The 17,229-nt window shown below is 44.7% G+C and overlaps 1 protein-coding gene across 1 annotated transcript in view; it reads left to right on the forward strand.

Moving 5' to 3' along the window:
• PRKCQ (protein kinase C theta) overlaps positions 1 to 17,229 on the forward strand; it is a 66,011-nt gene that overhangs the window by 25,066 nt on the left and 23,716 nt on the right. Inside the window, exons 5-14 of the mRNA XM_051615657.1 lie at positions 1,321 to 1,520; positions 3,770 to 3,830; positions 5,519 to 5,681; positions 6,156 to 6,187; positions 6,274 to 6,359; positions 8,156 to 8,285; positions 8,970 to 9,079; positions 11,447 to 11,570; positions 13,484 to 13,665; positions 16,089 to 16,262. Coding sequence (XP_051471617.1) covers positions 1,321 to 1,520; positions 3,770 to 3,830; positions 5,519 to 5,681; positions 6,156 to 6,187; positions 6,274 to 6,359; positions 8,156 to 8,285; positions 8,970 to 9,079; positions 11,447 to 11,570; positions 13,484 to 13,665; positions 16,089 to 16,262 — 1,262 coding nt within the window. The remainder of the gene's footprint in view (positions 1 to 1,320; positions 1,521 to 3,769; positions 3,831 to 5,518; positions 5,682 to 6,155; positions 6,188 to 6,273; positions 6,360 to 8,155; positions 8,286 to 8,969; positions 9,080 to 11,446; positions 11,571 to 13,483; positions 13,666 to 16,088; positions 16,263 to 17,229) is intronic.

Below are 17,229 nucleotides of genomic sequence, written 5' to 3' on the forward strand. Positions count from 1 at the left end.
TTCTCCTTTTGCAGGGAACCAGTGCGTGGGGTGTTGAAGGGAGATTTTTGTTACAGTCTCACAGCCCTGATATTTGTTCTCTCCTCTCTGACAATCAGGAATCAGTGTTTCCTTTTTACTCCTTCTCTCCTGCCTCCAATAACTCTGGAGCTTGTTTACCAGTTTTAATCCATCTTGAAGGTGTGTCAGTGAAAGCTGAGCAGAGCAATTAGTCTTCCCATCCAGGGAAAGATTTTCTCCAGACCATGCCACGTTCCAGATTTTCAGCTGCATGTGCTTTTCCAGCTGGATGGGATAAGGGAAAGGCTAGAATTATTAGGAGCAGGGTCTGTAAGAGGCAGGAGTTGCAGGTCTGCTGCTTGAAAATAACTGCTTTTTATTCTCTTTTTCTTTCCATCAACTTTGGCATTTGATGGGTTGAAACTTTGCAGAGGGTAACTGTGGAACAGAATTAAGTTGAGTAAGTGACCGAGCCTGTTACAGGCCTATATGAAATTAAATTGGCTGTATGAAATAATAAAGCTGGCTGAGACCCTTTTCAGAACCAATTAACTAGAGAAAACTCTCTGCAAGCTAATTCTTTGCCTCAGAGGTACCCCGCACCATCTTAACATGTGAAGGAAGGGGAATTAATGCATGAGGAAGAGGTGCAGGAAAAGTTTGGTTGAAAACTTCACTGCTGTGCATGTGGTTGCAGGTCTGCAAGAGTGTTGCTATATTAAGATCCCTGAATTAAGTAAGATGAAGCAACTGACTGGACAGGAGCTCCAGCTGAACCTTAATCATGAAGTGCATCCCGCGTTGGTTTTTTGGGGGGGGTTGATGCAAAGCTGTTTCATTTTGCATTGCTGTGGGACAACTGGTACATGTGGCTGGTTATCTGTGATGAGACTCGCCTGATTAGAAGTGGGTATCAATGATGTTGGAATCTACATTTGAGGACTACTCAGCTGAGTTAATAGAGCCCAGGGTGGAAGTTCTCTTTCCTACACTAGATGTCTACATTTGGTCAAAGGAACACTCTCTAACTCTATTTTTATTGATTATATTCTCTTAACTGGTTCTGAATGGACCCAATGTTCACATCTCAGATATGAGCACACACATTGGACACCTAAAGTTAGGTGAGGTAAATCCTTTCCTAGGTGTCACTTCACACAGTAACCTTATAAGACAAGAACATGATCCATTACACACCCTGCCCAGTGAGAGGCCTTAAAGTGGGTAAATATCACAAATCTGTCTCAGGAACTGTAGAGTGGTGGCTTTAGTGCAGATGAGAAGAAAGTCAAGTCAATACAAACCAATTCTTGTTGACAGAAAATGGCCAAGTGTATGTGCAGAAGAAGCCCACCATGTACCCACCCTGGAACAGCACCTTCGACGCCCACATCAACAACGGCAGGGTCATGCACATCGTCGTCAAGGACAAAAGTGCTGAAATGGTTTCAGAGACCACGGTGGAGCTCAAGGTGCTGGCAGAGAGGTGCAAAAAGAGCAATGGGAAGACAGAGATATGGGTGAGCATCGTTATCTCCTCTTGCAGAATGTGATGGGGAGCTGCTGTGGGGTAGGGGAATGCCAGGCTGTGAGTGTAACCAGCAGGACAGCAGGAACTGGCTGCCATCCAAGGAATAATGATTTGAGGCCACTTGGAGGAAAAGCTACATGAAGGAAAGACTTACATGCATCTCAGAAAAAATAAAAAAAAGAGAAAAGCATGGCACCTTCATATTACTTTCTGCTGTTAAGTTGAAACACATGTCCTGTGTTAGCCAGGATTCTGGGTCAGGTGAGCTGTGCCCTCATATTGTTCTCAGCTTGGGAAACACACTGGGGACAAATGGTGAATACTGGCTAAATGTGAATTGTTTTCTGTGCTCTGGGGAAACAGCTTCAAAAATGTAATCTAATGTCACGTAACTGATTCACAGCTGCCTGACTTCAGTCGTATGCCAGAGGAACTCCTTTAAAGCCACAGGAGTTACAGTGGAGTAAATCTGAAGTATAAATCTTCGTAAGGATTCTAAATAGAACATTGTGTTCCCTGGTAGGCCAAACAAGAAAGTTCCTGATCATAGTCTCTTACATGTAGTAATCATGTGCCATGAATAACAATAAAGTGGAAAGACATTTGGAGAGAAACTGATTTTCTGGAATCAGGATATTTTGTGTGTGTTTTATTTCTCATACCAGTCCTCAGGCTAAGATACTAAAGTTAAACAGAGAGTAGAAATTCAAAAAGGCCTTGGTGATGTAACAGACCTAAGAACAAGATTTGGTAGATTTGTGCATTTAACACATAACTTGGAAGGAATTGAGATACTTCTAGATGGAATTGAAAACCAAAATGACTCCATCCCTAGGCTTCACAGCCATGGGAGGCAGTAGCCTGGTGAGGAGGAGAGGGGACACACAGTTTGGGGAGTCTCCTGCTTGCAGCAAAGGTAACAGACCTGAGGTCAAGCAGCGTTGGGGAGTCCCTGGTCCTGTTCTGTCCTAGCCTGGTAGCAGCTCCTGACATCTCTCTACTCACTCCCTGATACAAGTTACAACCTGGGGAGGGAGATCCATGATATCTCATCTTGCAAAGGTCATGAGGAGAGAGATTAGGCAAGGACACTGATTCACCTGAAAGGTAGAGAGGGAACCTTGCTCTGGCTGTTCTGGAGGTGGGTGGGGAAGGCACTGTTGTGGTTCTCAGGGTGAAGAAATCCTTGAATGTAGGTCTTCTTATTCCTAGGCCAGTGGATCCAGATTTACGAAGGCACTTATGGACAGAGGTTTGGACAGGTGGGAATTTCCAGGTTCAGTTGAAAGGCCCCAAAAAAATGCCCGAGAAAACTTGTAGCAGCACTGACATGGGGTGTAACGGAAGTCAGACTTGCAGAACCAAGTCTCTAGAAGATTTCAGAGACTTTTAAGTATCCATCTGAAGTTGGCTGGGTTTTTTTGAGTTGCTCTGCAGAATCACAGAATGGTAGGGGTTGGAAGGGACGTCTGGAGATCATCCAGACCAGCCCCCCTGCCCGAGCAGGTTCACCTAGAGCAGGTTGCACAGGATGGCATCCAGGCAGGTTTCAGACTTCTCCAGAGACAGAGACTCCACAACCTCTCTGGGCAGCCTGTTCCAGTGCTCTGCCACCGTCAAAGTAAAGAAGCTCTTACTCATGTTTATATGGGACTTCCTATGTTCACGTTTGTGCTGGTTACCTCTTGTCCTGCCACTGGGCATCGCTGAAATAAAACTGGCCCCATCCTCCTGAAAACCAGCCTTTAAGTATTCAAGAGCATTGAGAAAGTTCCCCCTCGGTCTTCTCTTCTCCAGACTAAAAATGCCCAAGTCCCTCAGCCTTTCCTCATAAGAGAGATGTTCTAGTCCCCTAATTGTCTTCATAACCCTTTGCTGTACCCTCTCCAGTGGTTCCCTGTCCTTCTTGTCCTTCCACCTTGCACTGGGAGCAACATGTTTTCTCTATAGATAGTGCTGATCCTGAGCTGGTGTTTAAAAACCTGCCTACAGCTTCTGTGGTTTAGTTACATTTATCTCCTCAAATATTTGATGAGAGGTGATCCAGCCTCCTACCCTGCCTTGTTGCCCCATACTGGTATGAGCAATCCAAAAATTAGCCTTCATTGGCATCCATCAGTTCCCACTGGGAAAAGGAGATAGCTTGAGTAATCTGAAATGAGTGTTGCTTCTTTGAATGACTGCTTAATGACTGCACTCTTCTTGTTTTCTTCCTTATTTTTCACTTATCTCACCCAGCTAGAACTGAAGCCTCAAGGGCGAATGCTGATGAATGCAAGATACTTCCTGGAAATAAGTGGCAAGTGATTTTGTTTGTTAATTGATAGATGTAATTTCTGATTATGTGGGACAGACGTGGTGTCTTCACTGGAAGCAAAGTCTATGTTAATGCTGATTTATTCGTGGGAACTATCATAACAGTTTGAAATGAGCACTCCAGAAAAGCAATTTTTACTGCATGGTGTGGATGAAGATTGACTGTTCCTCTGTGATTTGCAAAGCAGATTTTTGGCCGTTTTACCACTAAAATGGTCACTTTTTTCATTACACCAAGCAAGAGAGAATAGCCAGGTCCCTCCAAATTCCTTCTACTTGTACGTATGTGTTGAACATGTGCCATGGTGTGTGTTATGGTGCAGATGTAAAACTGGGGTTACAAATTGGGACTGACAACACCTGAGCTTACTTGTTAGTTGGGATTTTGAGATCAAGAACAATCTTGACAAAACAAGAAAGATCCTAGAGAGTGATCCAGCTGATCAAATGCAGGTTTATCCTGCAAGGTGAGTTCAGTTGTTCCATTGCGTGCTCCAGCTAGGAAAGACCTCCAGACACCTGGCAGCACCTTAATCACCGTGGGCCAGGGACACATTGTCATTTATGTGTCTCCACTGGCAACCGAATCCCACCTGCAGCGTTCGAGGTCCATGTGAAGTACATTTTCCTTTGCTGAAGAAAATGGGTTGCAGTCCAAATGCTAAGTCTTATTCTCTGATGTTTGATGCCAAAATTCTTGCACCCTCAGATGTTGGGTGAAGCTGTAAGGTGTAGATATCTAGAAAGACCTTCCATGTATGGAAGTACAGAAGTACTGAAAGCAGCTAATACCTGCTAGTATTTTCTTCATCCATTCCTAACTTTAATATAGAATAGAATGCTGTTGTCTCCTTGCATGTTGTAAGATATCAGAGAGGCCAAAGCATAGAAATGCAAGCTTTGTTTGTGTTTAAAACAGCAAGATCAGCATGAGATCACACAGGGGACCAGTTTCCATGGAATACCCATGTAACTCGTGGCGAGTAAAAGAAAACAGAGATTGAGGGTGGGATATTGTGTGCATATCTACATTTGTAGACACAAGCATATGTATAAGGGCACGTGTAGTCAGAATTGGTTTGTTTGCTCTTTTAAAAAGTTTAAATGTGAACTGTGCATAATGGCATGGACACAGAAGACAGCAAAGCAATTGTTGGGATGGCAAAGTAACAAGAAACAGAATATCCTGGGAACATATATATGTGCTTACTCATACACATGTACATGCACTCATAAAAGATTCAGTTAAATATTCACATACATATGTACATATATACTTGTGCATGTTTGTATGCAGATACAGACGTTTTTAATCTTAATTTCATCTTTTTTAGGGCATGGTTCTACACAAAGTTCTAATTTTATGTAAAACTGCACGTTATCTCTCCTTGGGAGACTTCTGGACTAGGTTTAAAAAGCAGCATTATAACTATTCAAGGGAATTCAGAATCCCAAGTTTAAGGTCATTTTCATGTCCCTGTAGGAATGATAGATAAAACCCCACCCACACAAGCCTTGTGTGGGTTTCAGAAAATGGTATTTCTTAAAAATATTCATTCCCATAAGTGAATCGTCATCTTCAGTCACTTGCTGTTTTGGCAGCTGCATTTTCTCAACATGCCTGATCAGTAGAGGATACCCTAATAAATCTCCTGTTTCCTTTTCTCCCAGATGCAAAGGACCTGGCTGACTGTGAGACCGAAGGCTTTTTCTCCTTGCACCAGCGCAGAGGAGCCATCAAACAGGCCAAAATCCATAATGTCAAGTGTCACGAGTTCACAGCCACCTTCTTCCCACAACCCACCTTCTGCTCTGTCTGTCATGAGTTTGTATGGTAAATGAAAGCAGATCTGTGCATTTTCCTCTTTTAACTCTGGGAACCAGCTCTGCTTCTCCAGTAAATATCTGTGCTCCTGCTGTCAGTAAAGGCTGCAGGCCTGGACCTTTGGCATCTTACATGTAGAGTTATTGCATCACTTCAAGGATGTGGTTGACAGTCGTAATTCCAACTGTGAAAATTCCCTTCATATTTTGTAAATACTTTTGTCTTTGGCTCAGACATTTCTCATCAGCCCAGTTTGCTATTTGGATATTGTGAAATTCAGAATGTGAATGAATGCTGAAAAGTCTATGAAAGCCACAAAGAACAACTCCACAGTTAGACTGAATGAAGATATTTAGAGAAGCTCTGTAAAGTCTGACAAAAAGCAAAGCTGTTTTATTATGTTTCTTTCATAAACGCTGCTCTCCTTTCTTCTGTGGAGGCCTTCAGAAAATTCAGAATTAACCATTTCTTGGTTTATTTCAGGGGTCTGAATAAACAAGGCTATCAGTGCAGACGTAAGGAACTTTTTTTAATCATAATTTTTCTCTATCTTCTCTTAAGACATTTTTTTACTCACCCTGTGACCCTCTTGCTCTTTCAGAATGCAACGCTGCCATTCATAAGAAGTGCATTGATAAAGTAATAGCCAAGTGCACAGGATCAGCAATCAACAGCAGAGAAACAATGGTGTGTAGTACTGGTATTATTTGGCTGCTTTAAAAAAGCTGGGGCATCATTCAGGTCTCTCCTACAAAATCACAGAATCCTAGGGTTTGGAAGGGACCTCAAAAGATCATCCAGTCCAACCCGCCTGCCAGAGCAGGGTCACCCAGAGCACATCACACAGGAACATGTCCAGGCGGGTTTTGAATGTCTCCAGTGAAGGAGACTCCACAACCTCTCTGGACAGCCTGTTCCAGGGCTCTGTCACTCTCACAGGAAAGAAGATTTTTCTGATGTTTACGTGGAACCTCCTGTGTTCCAGTTTGCATCCACTGCCCCTTGTCCTGTCACTGGACATCACTGAACAAAGCCTGGCTCTGTCCTCCTGACACTCGCCCTTAACATATTTGTAAACACTGATGAGGTTGCCCCCCAGTCTCCTCTTCTCCAAGCTCAAGAGACCCAGCTCCCTCAACCTTTCCTCATCAGGGAGATGTTCCACTCCCTTCATCATCTTTGTGGCTCTGCCCTGGACTCTTTCAAGCAGTTCCCTGTCCTTCTGGAGCTGAGGGGCCCAGAACTGGACACAATATTCCAGATGTGGCCTCACCAAGGCACAATAGAGGGGGAGGAGAACCTCCTTTGACCTACTAACCACACCCTTTCTAATACACCCCAGGATGCCATTGGCCTTCTTGGCCACAAGGGCACATTGCTGGCTCATGGTCATCCTCCTGTCCACCAGGACCCCCAGGTCCCTTTCTCCTACACTGCTCTCCAGCAGGTCAACCCCCAACCTGTACTGCTACATGGGGTTCTTCCCATTCTTCTTCTACGTCACCATAAAACAGCTTCTGATGAGGCAAAAGGTGCTGCTGTACCAAAAGCTGTGTGAACTGATCTGTGCCCTTTGTTTTTTTTTTATGTTCCCAGTGGTTTCATTGCCTCCTACTTCTCATTTACTCAAAAGCAGCCACTGAATGAAAAGTTGCTGAATAAGGAGGGACATTTTTCTAACGTATGAATTATAGCTCAGAGAAAGTCATGGACATGAGGTGGAGATCTACTGGAGGAAATTCTTCACTATCCAGTGTTAGACAGGACATCACACTGAACTTCCAGAGCACAACTTTAACATCCCACTCTGTGTTAGCTGAGATTTCCAGTCGGTGGAAGATCTAGCCTTCCACTATAATTTTTCTCATATCAGTTTATAATAAAGCTCCTTTTTAGGTGGAAAAAAACCCTTAACTCTTGATAGGACCATTCCCTTTTTCTTAACTGTATCCCACAGCTTCTGTTTGCTTCCAGTCCCATCCTGGCTCCTTCTTTTACAGCCTTTAGAGATGAGATTCATCTCACCTGTCTTCTGCCATCTGCGGGGTAGATGTTTCCAATGTTGTCACCATCTCTGACTTCCTATATACTAGAATAAGAAAAAGAAGTTTTTCCAAAGAGAGATTCATGACAACAAATGTTTACATCTGTTTCAGGATCAGATGAATAATTTTTAGAAGTACTCCTGTTTTCCCACTGAAGAGGAAGGGATGTGTAGCTGAGATGCAAGCAGCTATCTGGTCAGATAAATCAAGCCCAGGGATTAAACTACCCAGTTCCCACTGAATTGCACAGTTATTATGTACAGTTGCCTTTGTATATTTGAATGATTGTTATCCATGGTTTCTCCTTGATGATCATATCCAAGGATAAAAGACCAGGTGACATCCCACCTTCTGTGGTACAAGCCTAGGGGCTGTTGCTTCTCCATGCAGAGCTGAGGTGGAGAGGAGTGATTTGCCAACGTGGCTCTTCTGTTGCAGTTCCACAAAGAGCGGTTCAAGATCGACATGCCTCACCGCTTCAAAGTCTACAACTACAAGAGCCCAACTTTCTGTGAGCACTGTGGCACACTCCTCTGGGGCCTTGCACGGCAAGGATTGAAGTGTGATGGTGAGTTCCTGGTGGGTGGGCCATGAGCTGAGCACAGGGGAGGGGTGTTGAATTTAGAAAGTTGCAATATAAAGAGATGAACCTCATTTATCACATGTCAATGAGACGGCATCCAGAGGGGTGAAGGAGTGGTCAAGGGGACTGATTTTCAAGTAGATCATTCTTCCGAGGACAAGGACCACTGCCAGCATATAGGAAGTCCAGGAGACTGAAGAGTCACTTCTTAGAGAGGCAAAGAACATCTCAGTGCCCACCTTTGAGCTTCCAAAATCACTTCTAAGATTGACTTGGATGTTCTGTTTCCACTATCAGACAGACCCAAGGCACTTCACCATCTTCATAATCTTAACATGAATGGGGAGGCCCTGTTCTGTGATTATGGTTTATCTATGAACTGATAGACTGTGGAGATTTGGTAGCTTCTACCTGCAAAGGCTGATGGATGTGGAAATACTGTTTTGTGCCCAGAAGAAGATATTAAAAAAATGTTGTCTCCATAGAGGACAAAAAACTGACCTGAGTGCCATCTTATGAGACAAAAATGGTGCCCACGGTTTCAGCTGTTTGTGTGGCTGATCTCCACCCTTGACCAACAACAGAACATGTTCCTGACCAACATAATGTCAAAGCCTTTACAGCCTAGCTACCCTCTGTTGTCCTCACACCTCTTGTTCTTTCTTTCAGCATGTGGCATGAACGTCCACCACAAGTGCCAGATGAAAGTAGCAAACCTTTGTGGAGTTAACCAGAAACTAATGGCTGAAGCTCTGGCAATGATAGAGAGCACCCAGCAGGTAAATACTTTTAAGCTGTAAGTGACCTGGAGAAAGAGAGATCAATTATTCAGTGTTTGTTTAAGTGTAAGAAAGAAGAGCAATGAGTGGAGCACTGTGGGTCACGAGTTCAAAGCAAAGCATAGGAAATGGAATAGGTAGTTCCATGGAATAGGTAGTTAAATTTATCAGAAATTTCTGGAGCCAAAAGTTTTCATGAGTTCAAGTGACAATCTCCAGTGTTCGTTCATGGAAGAGATTCAAGATTAATAGAATAATTAATTCCGTTAATAGAAAAGAATTTCCTTTGAATCAGGAAATGTCTGAGTCACATAGTTCTGGAGATAAGGATAATACTCTGACCAGATGACTTTGTATGCCTGCACTGTTCTATCTTTACCTGGTGTCTACTTGACCTCCTTTGCAGACAAGACAGGACCTGGATGGACTGTCGCTCTGACTCAGTACAGTTGTGGTTACATTCTGTGCATAACAGAGGTTGTGTAACAGAGTCCAAGGAGAGTGAGAGGAACTTGGTTTGGTCGTTTTGTTGTCACTGCCTTGCTCTGTGGTTGTCCCTTAACAATTTTTCCTGTGACTCTCTGATCTATTTGGAATGAAACTGCCCAGAGCAGTAACCTAAAAAATCTGTAGGTACCCAGTCCTCCATATTTAGGTTCCTCAAATATCCCAAGGCAAAATCACAGTCCACACAGCAGGTGATTTTCCATTTATACCTTCCTGAGGGGATATCTAGTAGATTTAGCTCTACATATTGTTGAGCTTTCTCTGATTGTGCTGCCAAATCTCCAAAGAGCATGTTTTCTTCTGCTTTTGCTTTGTCATTTCTTACCTGCTGTCTCTCTGTGCTCCTTACAGTGCATACTTTGAGTCACCATTGAGAAGTGAAGAGTGCAAGCATTAGATATTTTCCCCAAAATACTCTTCTAATCTCCAGAATTTCGGGCTTTGTGGATTTCCTGAGATTTAGATGGAGTCTTGAGTGTTTAGTAGCCCTTAGACAACTTATCCGTCGTGCTTTTGTCTCACAGAGAAGATCAGAAAAGATCAGATCAGTTGGACACTGGAATAGTCTCCCCAAGGAAGTGGTAGATTCCCCAGCACTGCACACATTTAAGACTCAGCTTGAGAGGGTGCTGGACCATCTCATCCGAACGGTGTTCCTACCTAGAAAGATTGGACTAGATGATCCCTGAGATCCCTTCCAAACTGGCATTCTATGATTCTATGATCTCTAAGATCATTGAGTCCAATCGTTAACCTAACACTGCCAAGTCCACCCCTAAAACAAGTCACTCAGCACCACATCTACATATCCTTTAAACCCCTCCAGGAATGGTCACTCCACCACTTCTCTGGGCAGCCTGTTCAGTGAAGACATTTTTCCTAATCACCATATAAACCATTCCTGACACTACTTGAGGCTATTTCCTCTCGTCCTATTGTTCGTTACTTGGAAGAGACTGACCCCACCTTGTTCCAACCTCCTCTCAGGTAGTTTCAGAGAGTGATAAGGTCTCCCCTCAACCTCCTTTTCTCCAGGTTAAATAACACCAGTTCCCTCAGCTGCTTCTCACAGGACTTGTTCTCCAGACACTTCAGATCCATTGCCCTTCTCTGAACTCTCTCAAGCTCCTAAATGTCCTTTGTGTAGTGAGGGGCACAGAAATGAACACAGGATTTGAGATGTGGCCTCACCAAGGTCGAGCACAGGGAGACAAGCAGTTCCCTGCTCCTGCTGGCCACACTGGCTGTGATACAAGCCAAGGTGCTGTTGTCTGCCTTGACCACTTGGACACACACTGGCTCATACTCAGCTGCTGTCAACCAACACCCCCAGATCCTTCTCCTCTGGGCAGCTTTCCAGCCACTCTTGCCCAGGCCAGTAGTGTTGCCTGGGGTCGTTGTGATTCAAGAGTGTCTCATGACCCTTAAATCCAGACAAGCTCTTACCTTCTGCAACACCCTGATACAAGAATTTCTTCAGAGTGACATCCAGAAACTGTACAGGGGTGAGGCTGCAGCATGTTCCAGCCCCTGGGACTTCTCCACATTTCTCTTCCAAGAGGACTACTGGGAGGGATGTTGTTAATTAAAATGCCCTTTGTGTGGACAGGCAGGGACTCAGCCCCTGTGCAAAACAGGGGATCTCTATATTGGCAGCACAAACACCTGTTAACACCCACACACATCTTGCAGAAGGCTGCGGGTTCCTCTGGGTTACCAACCCCCTAAGCTCTTCTCCTAAGCAAAGATCTCTTCTAGATTGTGGCTTTTGTGGCAGACTCAATAAAAAAAAAAAAACAGCGGTGTCCAGAAGCTCAGAACATTTTGGCTCAAAATCATTTGCTGCTTTCTGCAATCCAGGCTCGCTGTCAGCGTGACTCTGAGCAGATCTCCAGGGATGGACCTCTTGAAATTGGCTTCCCAGTTCCTGTGAAGGAGGTAACACCACTTCAGGCACTGCCAGCATCTACAACAGGAAAAAAAGGTAGTTTCCCTAGTGATGTGGAAGCACAGGCTTTGATAATTGTTTTGTTTTGTACATGGTTAGGTGGAGGTGATAAGGGTGGGGACTTTATTAGCCAGTGAATCTTTCATGCATCTTTCCACTCTAGAGCAAGACAAATCCTCTCTTATCCCAGGATATCACCAACTTTTCCCAGCTACATCACCCTCAATCCCAACCTGGTTCCTTACTCCTCTGTAAACCTGCAGCTCCCCCATGGCATCCCAATGTTGGGTGTCATGAGACACCAACCCCCACTCATTCAGCTAACCCCTCAACTCTTTCTAACTTGATTCTTCAGCACAACTGACAAGGATGTGTTTTTTCTCCTCCTGGGACTTGCAGACTGTAATATCTAGGAACTTGAACCCAATCTCCAAACAGGAGGGTGGGAGTCCTCCTGATCACCATGACCAGTTCTTTTTCTGATTTCAGATTTTTGCCTAGGCCTTGACAACCAGTAACTTTGGAAATCATTGGGAGATCCCCAATGATCACCCAGGAGCTGATCTAGGTGTCACAGCCTTCTGTGCTGCAAGACCTTGTACAAAGCTACTGGGGGCTCAGGGGACTGAAATGAAATTTGCAATATCCTTGGGAGATCCTTTTTTGTCTGCTTTTTGCTTGGGTCAGACAACTCAATATAAGGAGCAAAAAGGTCATTATTTTTCATTAGACTCACATGACCCGTATGAAAGGTCATTTCAAGACCTCTCCAGCTTCATGGTTCATGGTGCCCCTCCAAGAACTGTGCTGTAACTGCAGCAAACCTAAGATGGCACTGGTACAATATTTATCTGCTTCCCACAGTAAAATGCATCTACCAGAAAGGGGAGGGGAAAAAAGTAGAGTACAGGTGAATGGATACTTAAACCTGGCAAGGAGTGGGACAGTTTTCCAACCCTAACCAAGGATCAAGCTAAAAGCCCAGGCCCCACCATCATCTGCTTTCTCAATGAAAGTTTCTGCTGCCCTGTGTAGAGATAAAATCCTAGAAACTGAAACTAGAGCAAGATGTCAAAAGGCACTGGTTAAAGCTTGGCAGAGCCACATTTTACCAGTGCTCTGAGTTTGATACTGTGCAGCACCAGGCTACCAAGTCTCAGAGGTTGGTTTTGGTACCATCTAAGCTAAGAGGACAGTGCCCTTTAACCCCCAAGGGGAAATAAATAATGTCCCCGTCTGTGCTTATTTTGTTTCTTTTCTACAAGCAGAATGGGCTCTGGTGATGTAAATCAGTGTAACTCCAAATGGTTTCACATCTGGTTTACATGTGGGTCTGTTTGTCTGCTGAGTAGTGCTCTTGCTGTTCAGCAATTTAGGACTGTACAGCAAATGTGCACTTGAGGCCACAGGATAAATCCAGTAAGGGACAGGGTCCCTTAGAAGTTCTTGTACACCCAAGAGAAGAAACTCTGAGTAGTTCCTTTCCAGGACAGCAGGAGTACTTGATCAGAGCTTCATATTCAGAGTAGGGACCCAATATGAAAATGCTGTCCCATCTGTTTCACATGCTAGCTTTGCTAAGAGTCTTGGAAAGGCCTTGGGAAAAATGAGACCACATCATAGCAACAACCAGCAAGAAAAAAATGAACACAGGCAGCCAGAAATAAAGGATTTGGTCATGTTTTGGTGCCATAAAACAGAAATACACATGAAGGAGTTTGTAAAGTGGGAGAATTACCACTGAAGGAGGTGGGCTTACACTAGAGTAAAATGTCCTCAAGAGAGAAAGCAATGTGGGAGCAGAGCCAATCTACTTTGTAGCTTTGGCCACCACATTTCCATTTATTTGAAATACCCTTCAGAAATTCTAAATGCGATACCTGTAAGTATTCTGGGGATTTTCTGCTCAGGTCCAGAGGTTTCTTTGAATGCTTTGATGTGTGTTGCAGAGCCACAGGGCATCTCCTGGGAGACCCCAGTGGAGGGCACCACGGTCAAGGGAGAGTCTCTAATAGAGACAGACTTGGGAGGAGAGCAGCCCCAGGAGCAGCAAGAGCACCAAGTGCAACTAAAACTAACCATTGAAGATTTTGTCCTGCACAAGATGCTGGGGAAGGGCAGTTTTGGCAAGGTAAGCATCAAGGAACTGAGACACCACTGCACAGGTCTGCATGGTGCTTGTCATGGCACAAAATAGCATGTGGTTTGAAGGCCACTTAGGAAAGAACATTTCCAGGCCTTCCAAGAACCCTTGCTCTAGCATATCTATGTCATGAATATCCATAACAGGAGAGGAAAATACCTTGGTAAAGGTGCACCTTCCCCTTCTGTAGGGGTTGGCAGGGCCTGGGCATCCACAGAGAGCTGGTGGGACAGGTCTCTGTGTTGTCCCCCTTCATGCAGCTATTCCTGCCAACTCAGCTGAGCCAGCTGGGAGTGGAAGCACTGGCTGAGAAGTTGAGTGTGAATCACCTCTCCTCTCCAGAGCATCAGGCCCCCAGCTGGGAATGCTAACTGCTCTTTCCCAGCTCCAATCTGTGCTGGAGCGTAAAGCAAACTTTGTAGCAGCCAAGAATTTGTGCTTTTGAAACAAGAACCACCTGTTTTCAGTGGGTTCATGAAACTTAATTAATTGTGGATCATTCATCCTTCTTGCACTGTCCCCTGGTAGGGGATTCTTGCTACTCCGTGCCAAAGAACAGTTGCATGAAGCAATTTCAGAGGAGCTCACCATTGTGTTTTCACAGCCAATAAGGAGAATGACTACCATTATGTGTCACATTCCTCAGCTCCCAAACCTTTCCAAGGTGGAAACTGTGCCTTAAAGAAGAGCTGCTTTTTGCCTGCTAAGTGAGCTGGAGGAATTGCTGCAGCCAATTCTTAAACTGGTGAAATACTTGCTTGTCTTTCCATACGTGAAAACACTTGGCATGTCTACGTTTTACTTGGGAAGCAGAGCTGAGATATCTGAGCTAGAGCTAAGCCAAAATACCCCAGACTCCACTCCATTACCGAGACTCAAGGGTATAGGTATCATAGAAACATTTACATTGGAAGGAAGGGACCTCTTTAGGTCATCTAATCCAACCTGCTGCTCAAAACAGATGAGGTTGCTCAGGGTCTTGTCTGGTCAAGTCTTTAATCCCTCTATGGAAGCAGACTCTACACTTTGCTCAGCCCCCTGGGTTAACATGGACTTTCCAAGCTTGCAAACATCTGCACATCTCTGCAGTGCACCATGTGGGTGTGGGGAGGTTGGGCTATTTCATGCCCCTCTGCAGCAAGTGTCACCCACAAGTTTCCTGTGTAGGTGTTGCTCCTGGTGCCCTCATTTGCTTGGAGTGAGATTCACTTCCTCATAGCAGGGATAGGGTGTGCACATCTCAGTGCCTCAGGGGTCTCTCCAGCTCTGCATGGACCAGGGAGGTTGAGGGCCAGACCCATGAGGAAGCCCCCTCTGCATGAGGTCTGGCATTGCCTACCTGCACCTTGGAAGTCACAACACAGGTCACAAATATTCTGCATTCCCCAGTTCCCCCACGAGAGCAGTGCCCTGCACAAAAAGTAGGGTAAAAAGGGTGCCTACAGCATCAGCAGTGTTAGCATTTCTGGTCATTCACTGCAGAGACAGAGGGAGGCTCTAGGCTCTACTCTCTGTCTAGTGCTACAAAGTGAAATGCAGCAGTAGCCAAAAGGGTAAATAAAACTTTTGTCAGGACTAAAACACGTCTGAGCTTACTCAGTAAATGGTGTCTGCTAGAGAACTTCAAAGAGCTCTTTGATGAATCTTACATATTTATTCAGGCTATGGGAAACTGTGATGACAGGTTGTTAGTGTAGAGACCAAGACTGGCACAGCCTTCCAGCTGGGACTTCTTTGCTTTGTGGTCTCTAGAAAACCCTTCTCTGTTGCTCTGTGTCTCAGTTTTCCTGCCCATCAAAATAGACAGAGATCCCAATTCATCTGGGATGTGTTTTGCTCTTCCCAGAGAATAAGTCCTGTGGAAGCACAGAGGACCCAGCCTCTCTGCTCAGGCCTCCTGCTAACTGGGAGGAAGGGGAGAAAGTCACCCTCTATGTATATCAGTCTTACTACTGGTAGACATCAGTTTACACCTGCTGAGGAGCTGGTGCAGGGCATTTGCATTTCATGTGTTGACAAAGCAATATTTTATGTTTTGTTATTTAAAGTCAGAAAACAGGAAATGTATCTCACGAGAATTTGCATGAAGATGGTTTCTGTTATCAGAAGTGTTTGGCTCCCTGACGTGTCTTGTCCACACAGGCATGTAGCTATTGCTCTTGTAATGGCCAAGACCTTCTCATCCTTCCCCAGGGGTTCAGCTTCATACAACTATTCTGGATGTGGGGAACAAACTCAAAGTCTACAAAGTCTTAACGGCAGAATTGGGCCCTAAACATCAGGTTTTATAAGATCTACCCTAGTGAATTTCCCATAGCTCAGCTTCCATCCTTGAAGGTCATCTTGCCTATTCTGAGAGAAGACCCCTGCTCTTTTATGTATTATTTTCTGAGTAGCTCTTTCCACCCTAGGTGTTCCTTGCTGAGCTGAAGAGCACAGACCAGTATTTTGCTGTGAAAGCCCTGAAGAAGGATGTGGTGCTGATGGATGATGATGTTGAATGCACAATGGTTGAGAAAAGAGTCCTCTCCTTAGCTTGGGAGCACCCATTCCTGACTCATGTCTTCTGTACGTTCCAGACCAAGGTAAGACAAGGATCTGCCACCTTCCTCCACGGGCTGAGAATGCTTTGTTGAGATACAGATACTTGGTGAAGTGCTTAAATTTGCTAGATGTTAGGGAATAGCTTGGACATGAGGTGGTGCTAAGGGAGGGAATCTTCAGGTTAACCACTTGGGAATTAGCTCCAGATATTTCATCTACCTTCCCCACATTAAACAGTGGGGGGATGTGTCTGTGCATTTGAGGATGGTGGCACCAAGACTGATTGAGGTGCTGTGCAGAGACCCACTATAAAAATCTGAGTCCTGGTACCCTGGGCTGAGGATGTGCAAAGGCCACATCCACAGCCAGAGTGCAGATGTGCCCACACTGGTGAACCTGTTGGACCATGAAGCAGTACCTTTATGCTGCAGTGACTAGCCTGGATCAGAGCTAACTCCAGAAACTCTGGTTATGGAGAATAAACATGCTGTCATTCACTTTAGGGATCTTCTCTTCCTCCAGTTACAGTAAAATTGCATCAGACTCTTCCCAATTTATGCAGGACCACTGGTGGTGAAGGTTGAGATTCAGAGGAGCAGGCACAAAACATCTTCACTTGAAATATCTCTTAGGACTCCAAACCAAAATGGAAGCGACATTTAAGTAATATATATGTATATCCATGGCCCTACATAGCAACAAACCACCAACTGATGAGCTTCCCAGAGCCTTTTCTATAGCTTCAGCCAATCATTTTAACATAAAAGGAAATTTAAGATACTGTCTGGTCTGTCCAACCTACCCAAACCACTCCTGAGAGATGTTTGCTATCCCAAATCTCAAATTCAGAGGAACTTCAGTCTTTCAAGGCTGCTTTGTTTGGGTTTTTATTAGGATGCTCCCACTCCCCTCTCAATCCTAGGATTTAGTGGTACAAAATGTTGCTTGGTGTGAGGTTAGGACCTGCTCAGCAAGAGACTTGCTGCTTCTGTAGGGTCAGGAGAAACA

The sequence above is a fragment of the Apus apus genome, chromosome 1, assembly GCF_020740795.1.
Source record: "Apus apus isolate bApuApu2 chromosome 1, bApuApu2.pri.cur, whole genome shotgun sequence".
Lineage (NCBI taxonomy): Eukaryota > Metazoa > Chordata > Aves > Apodiformes > Apodidae > Apus > Apus apus.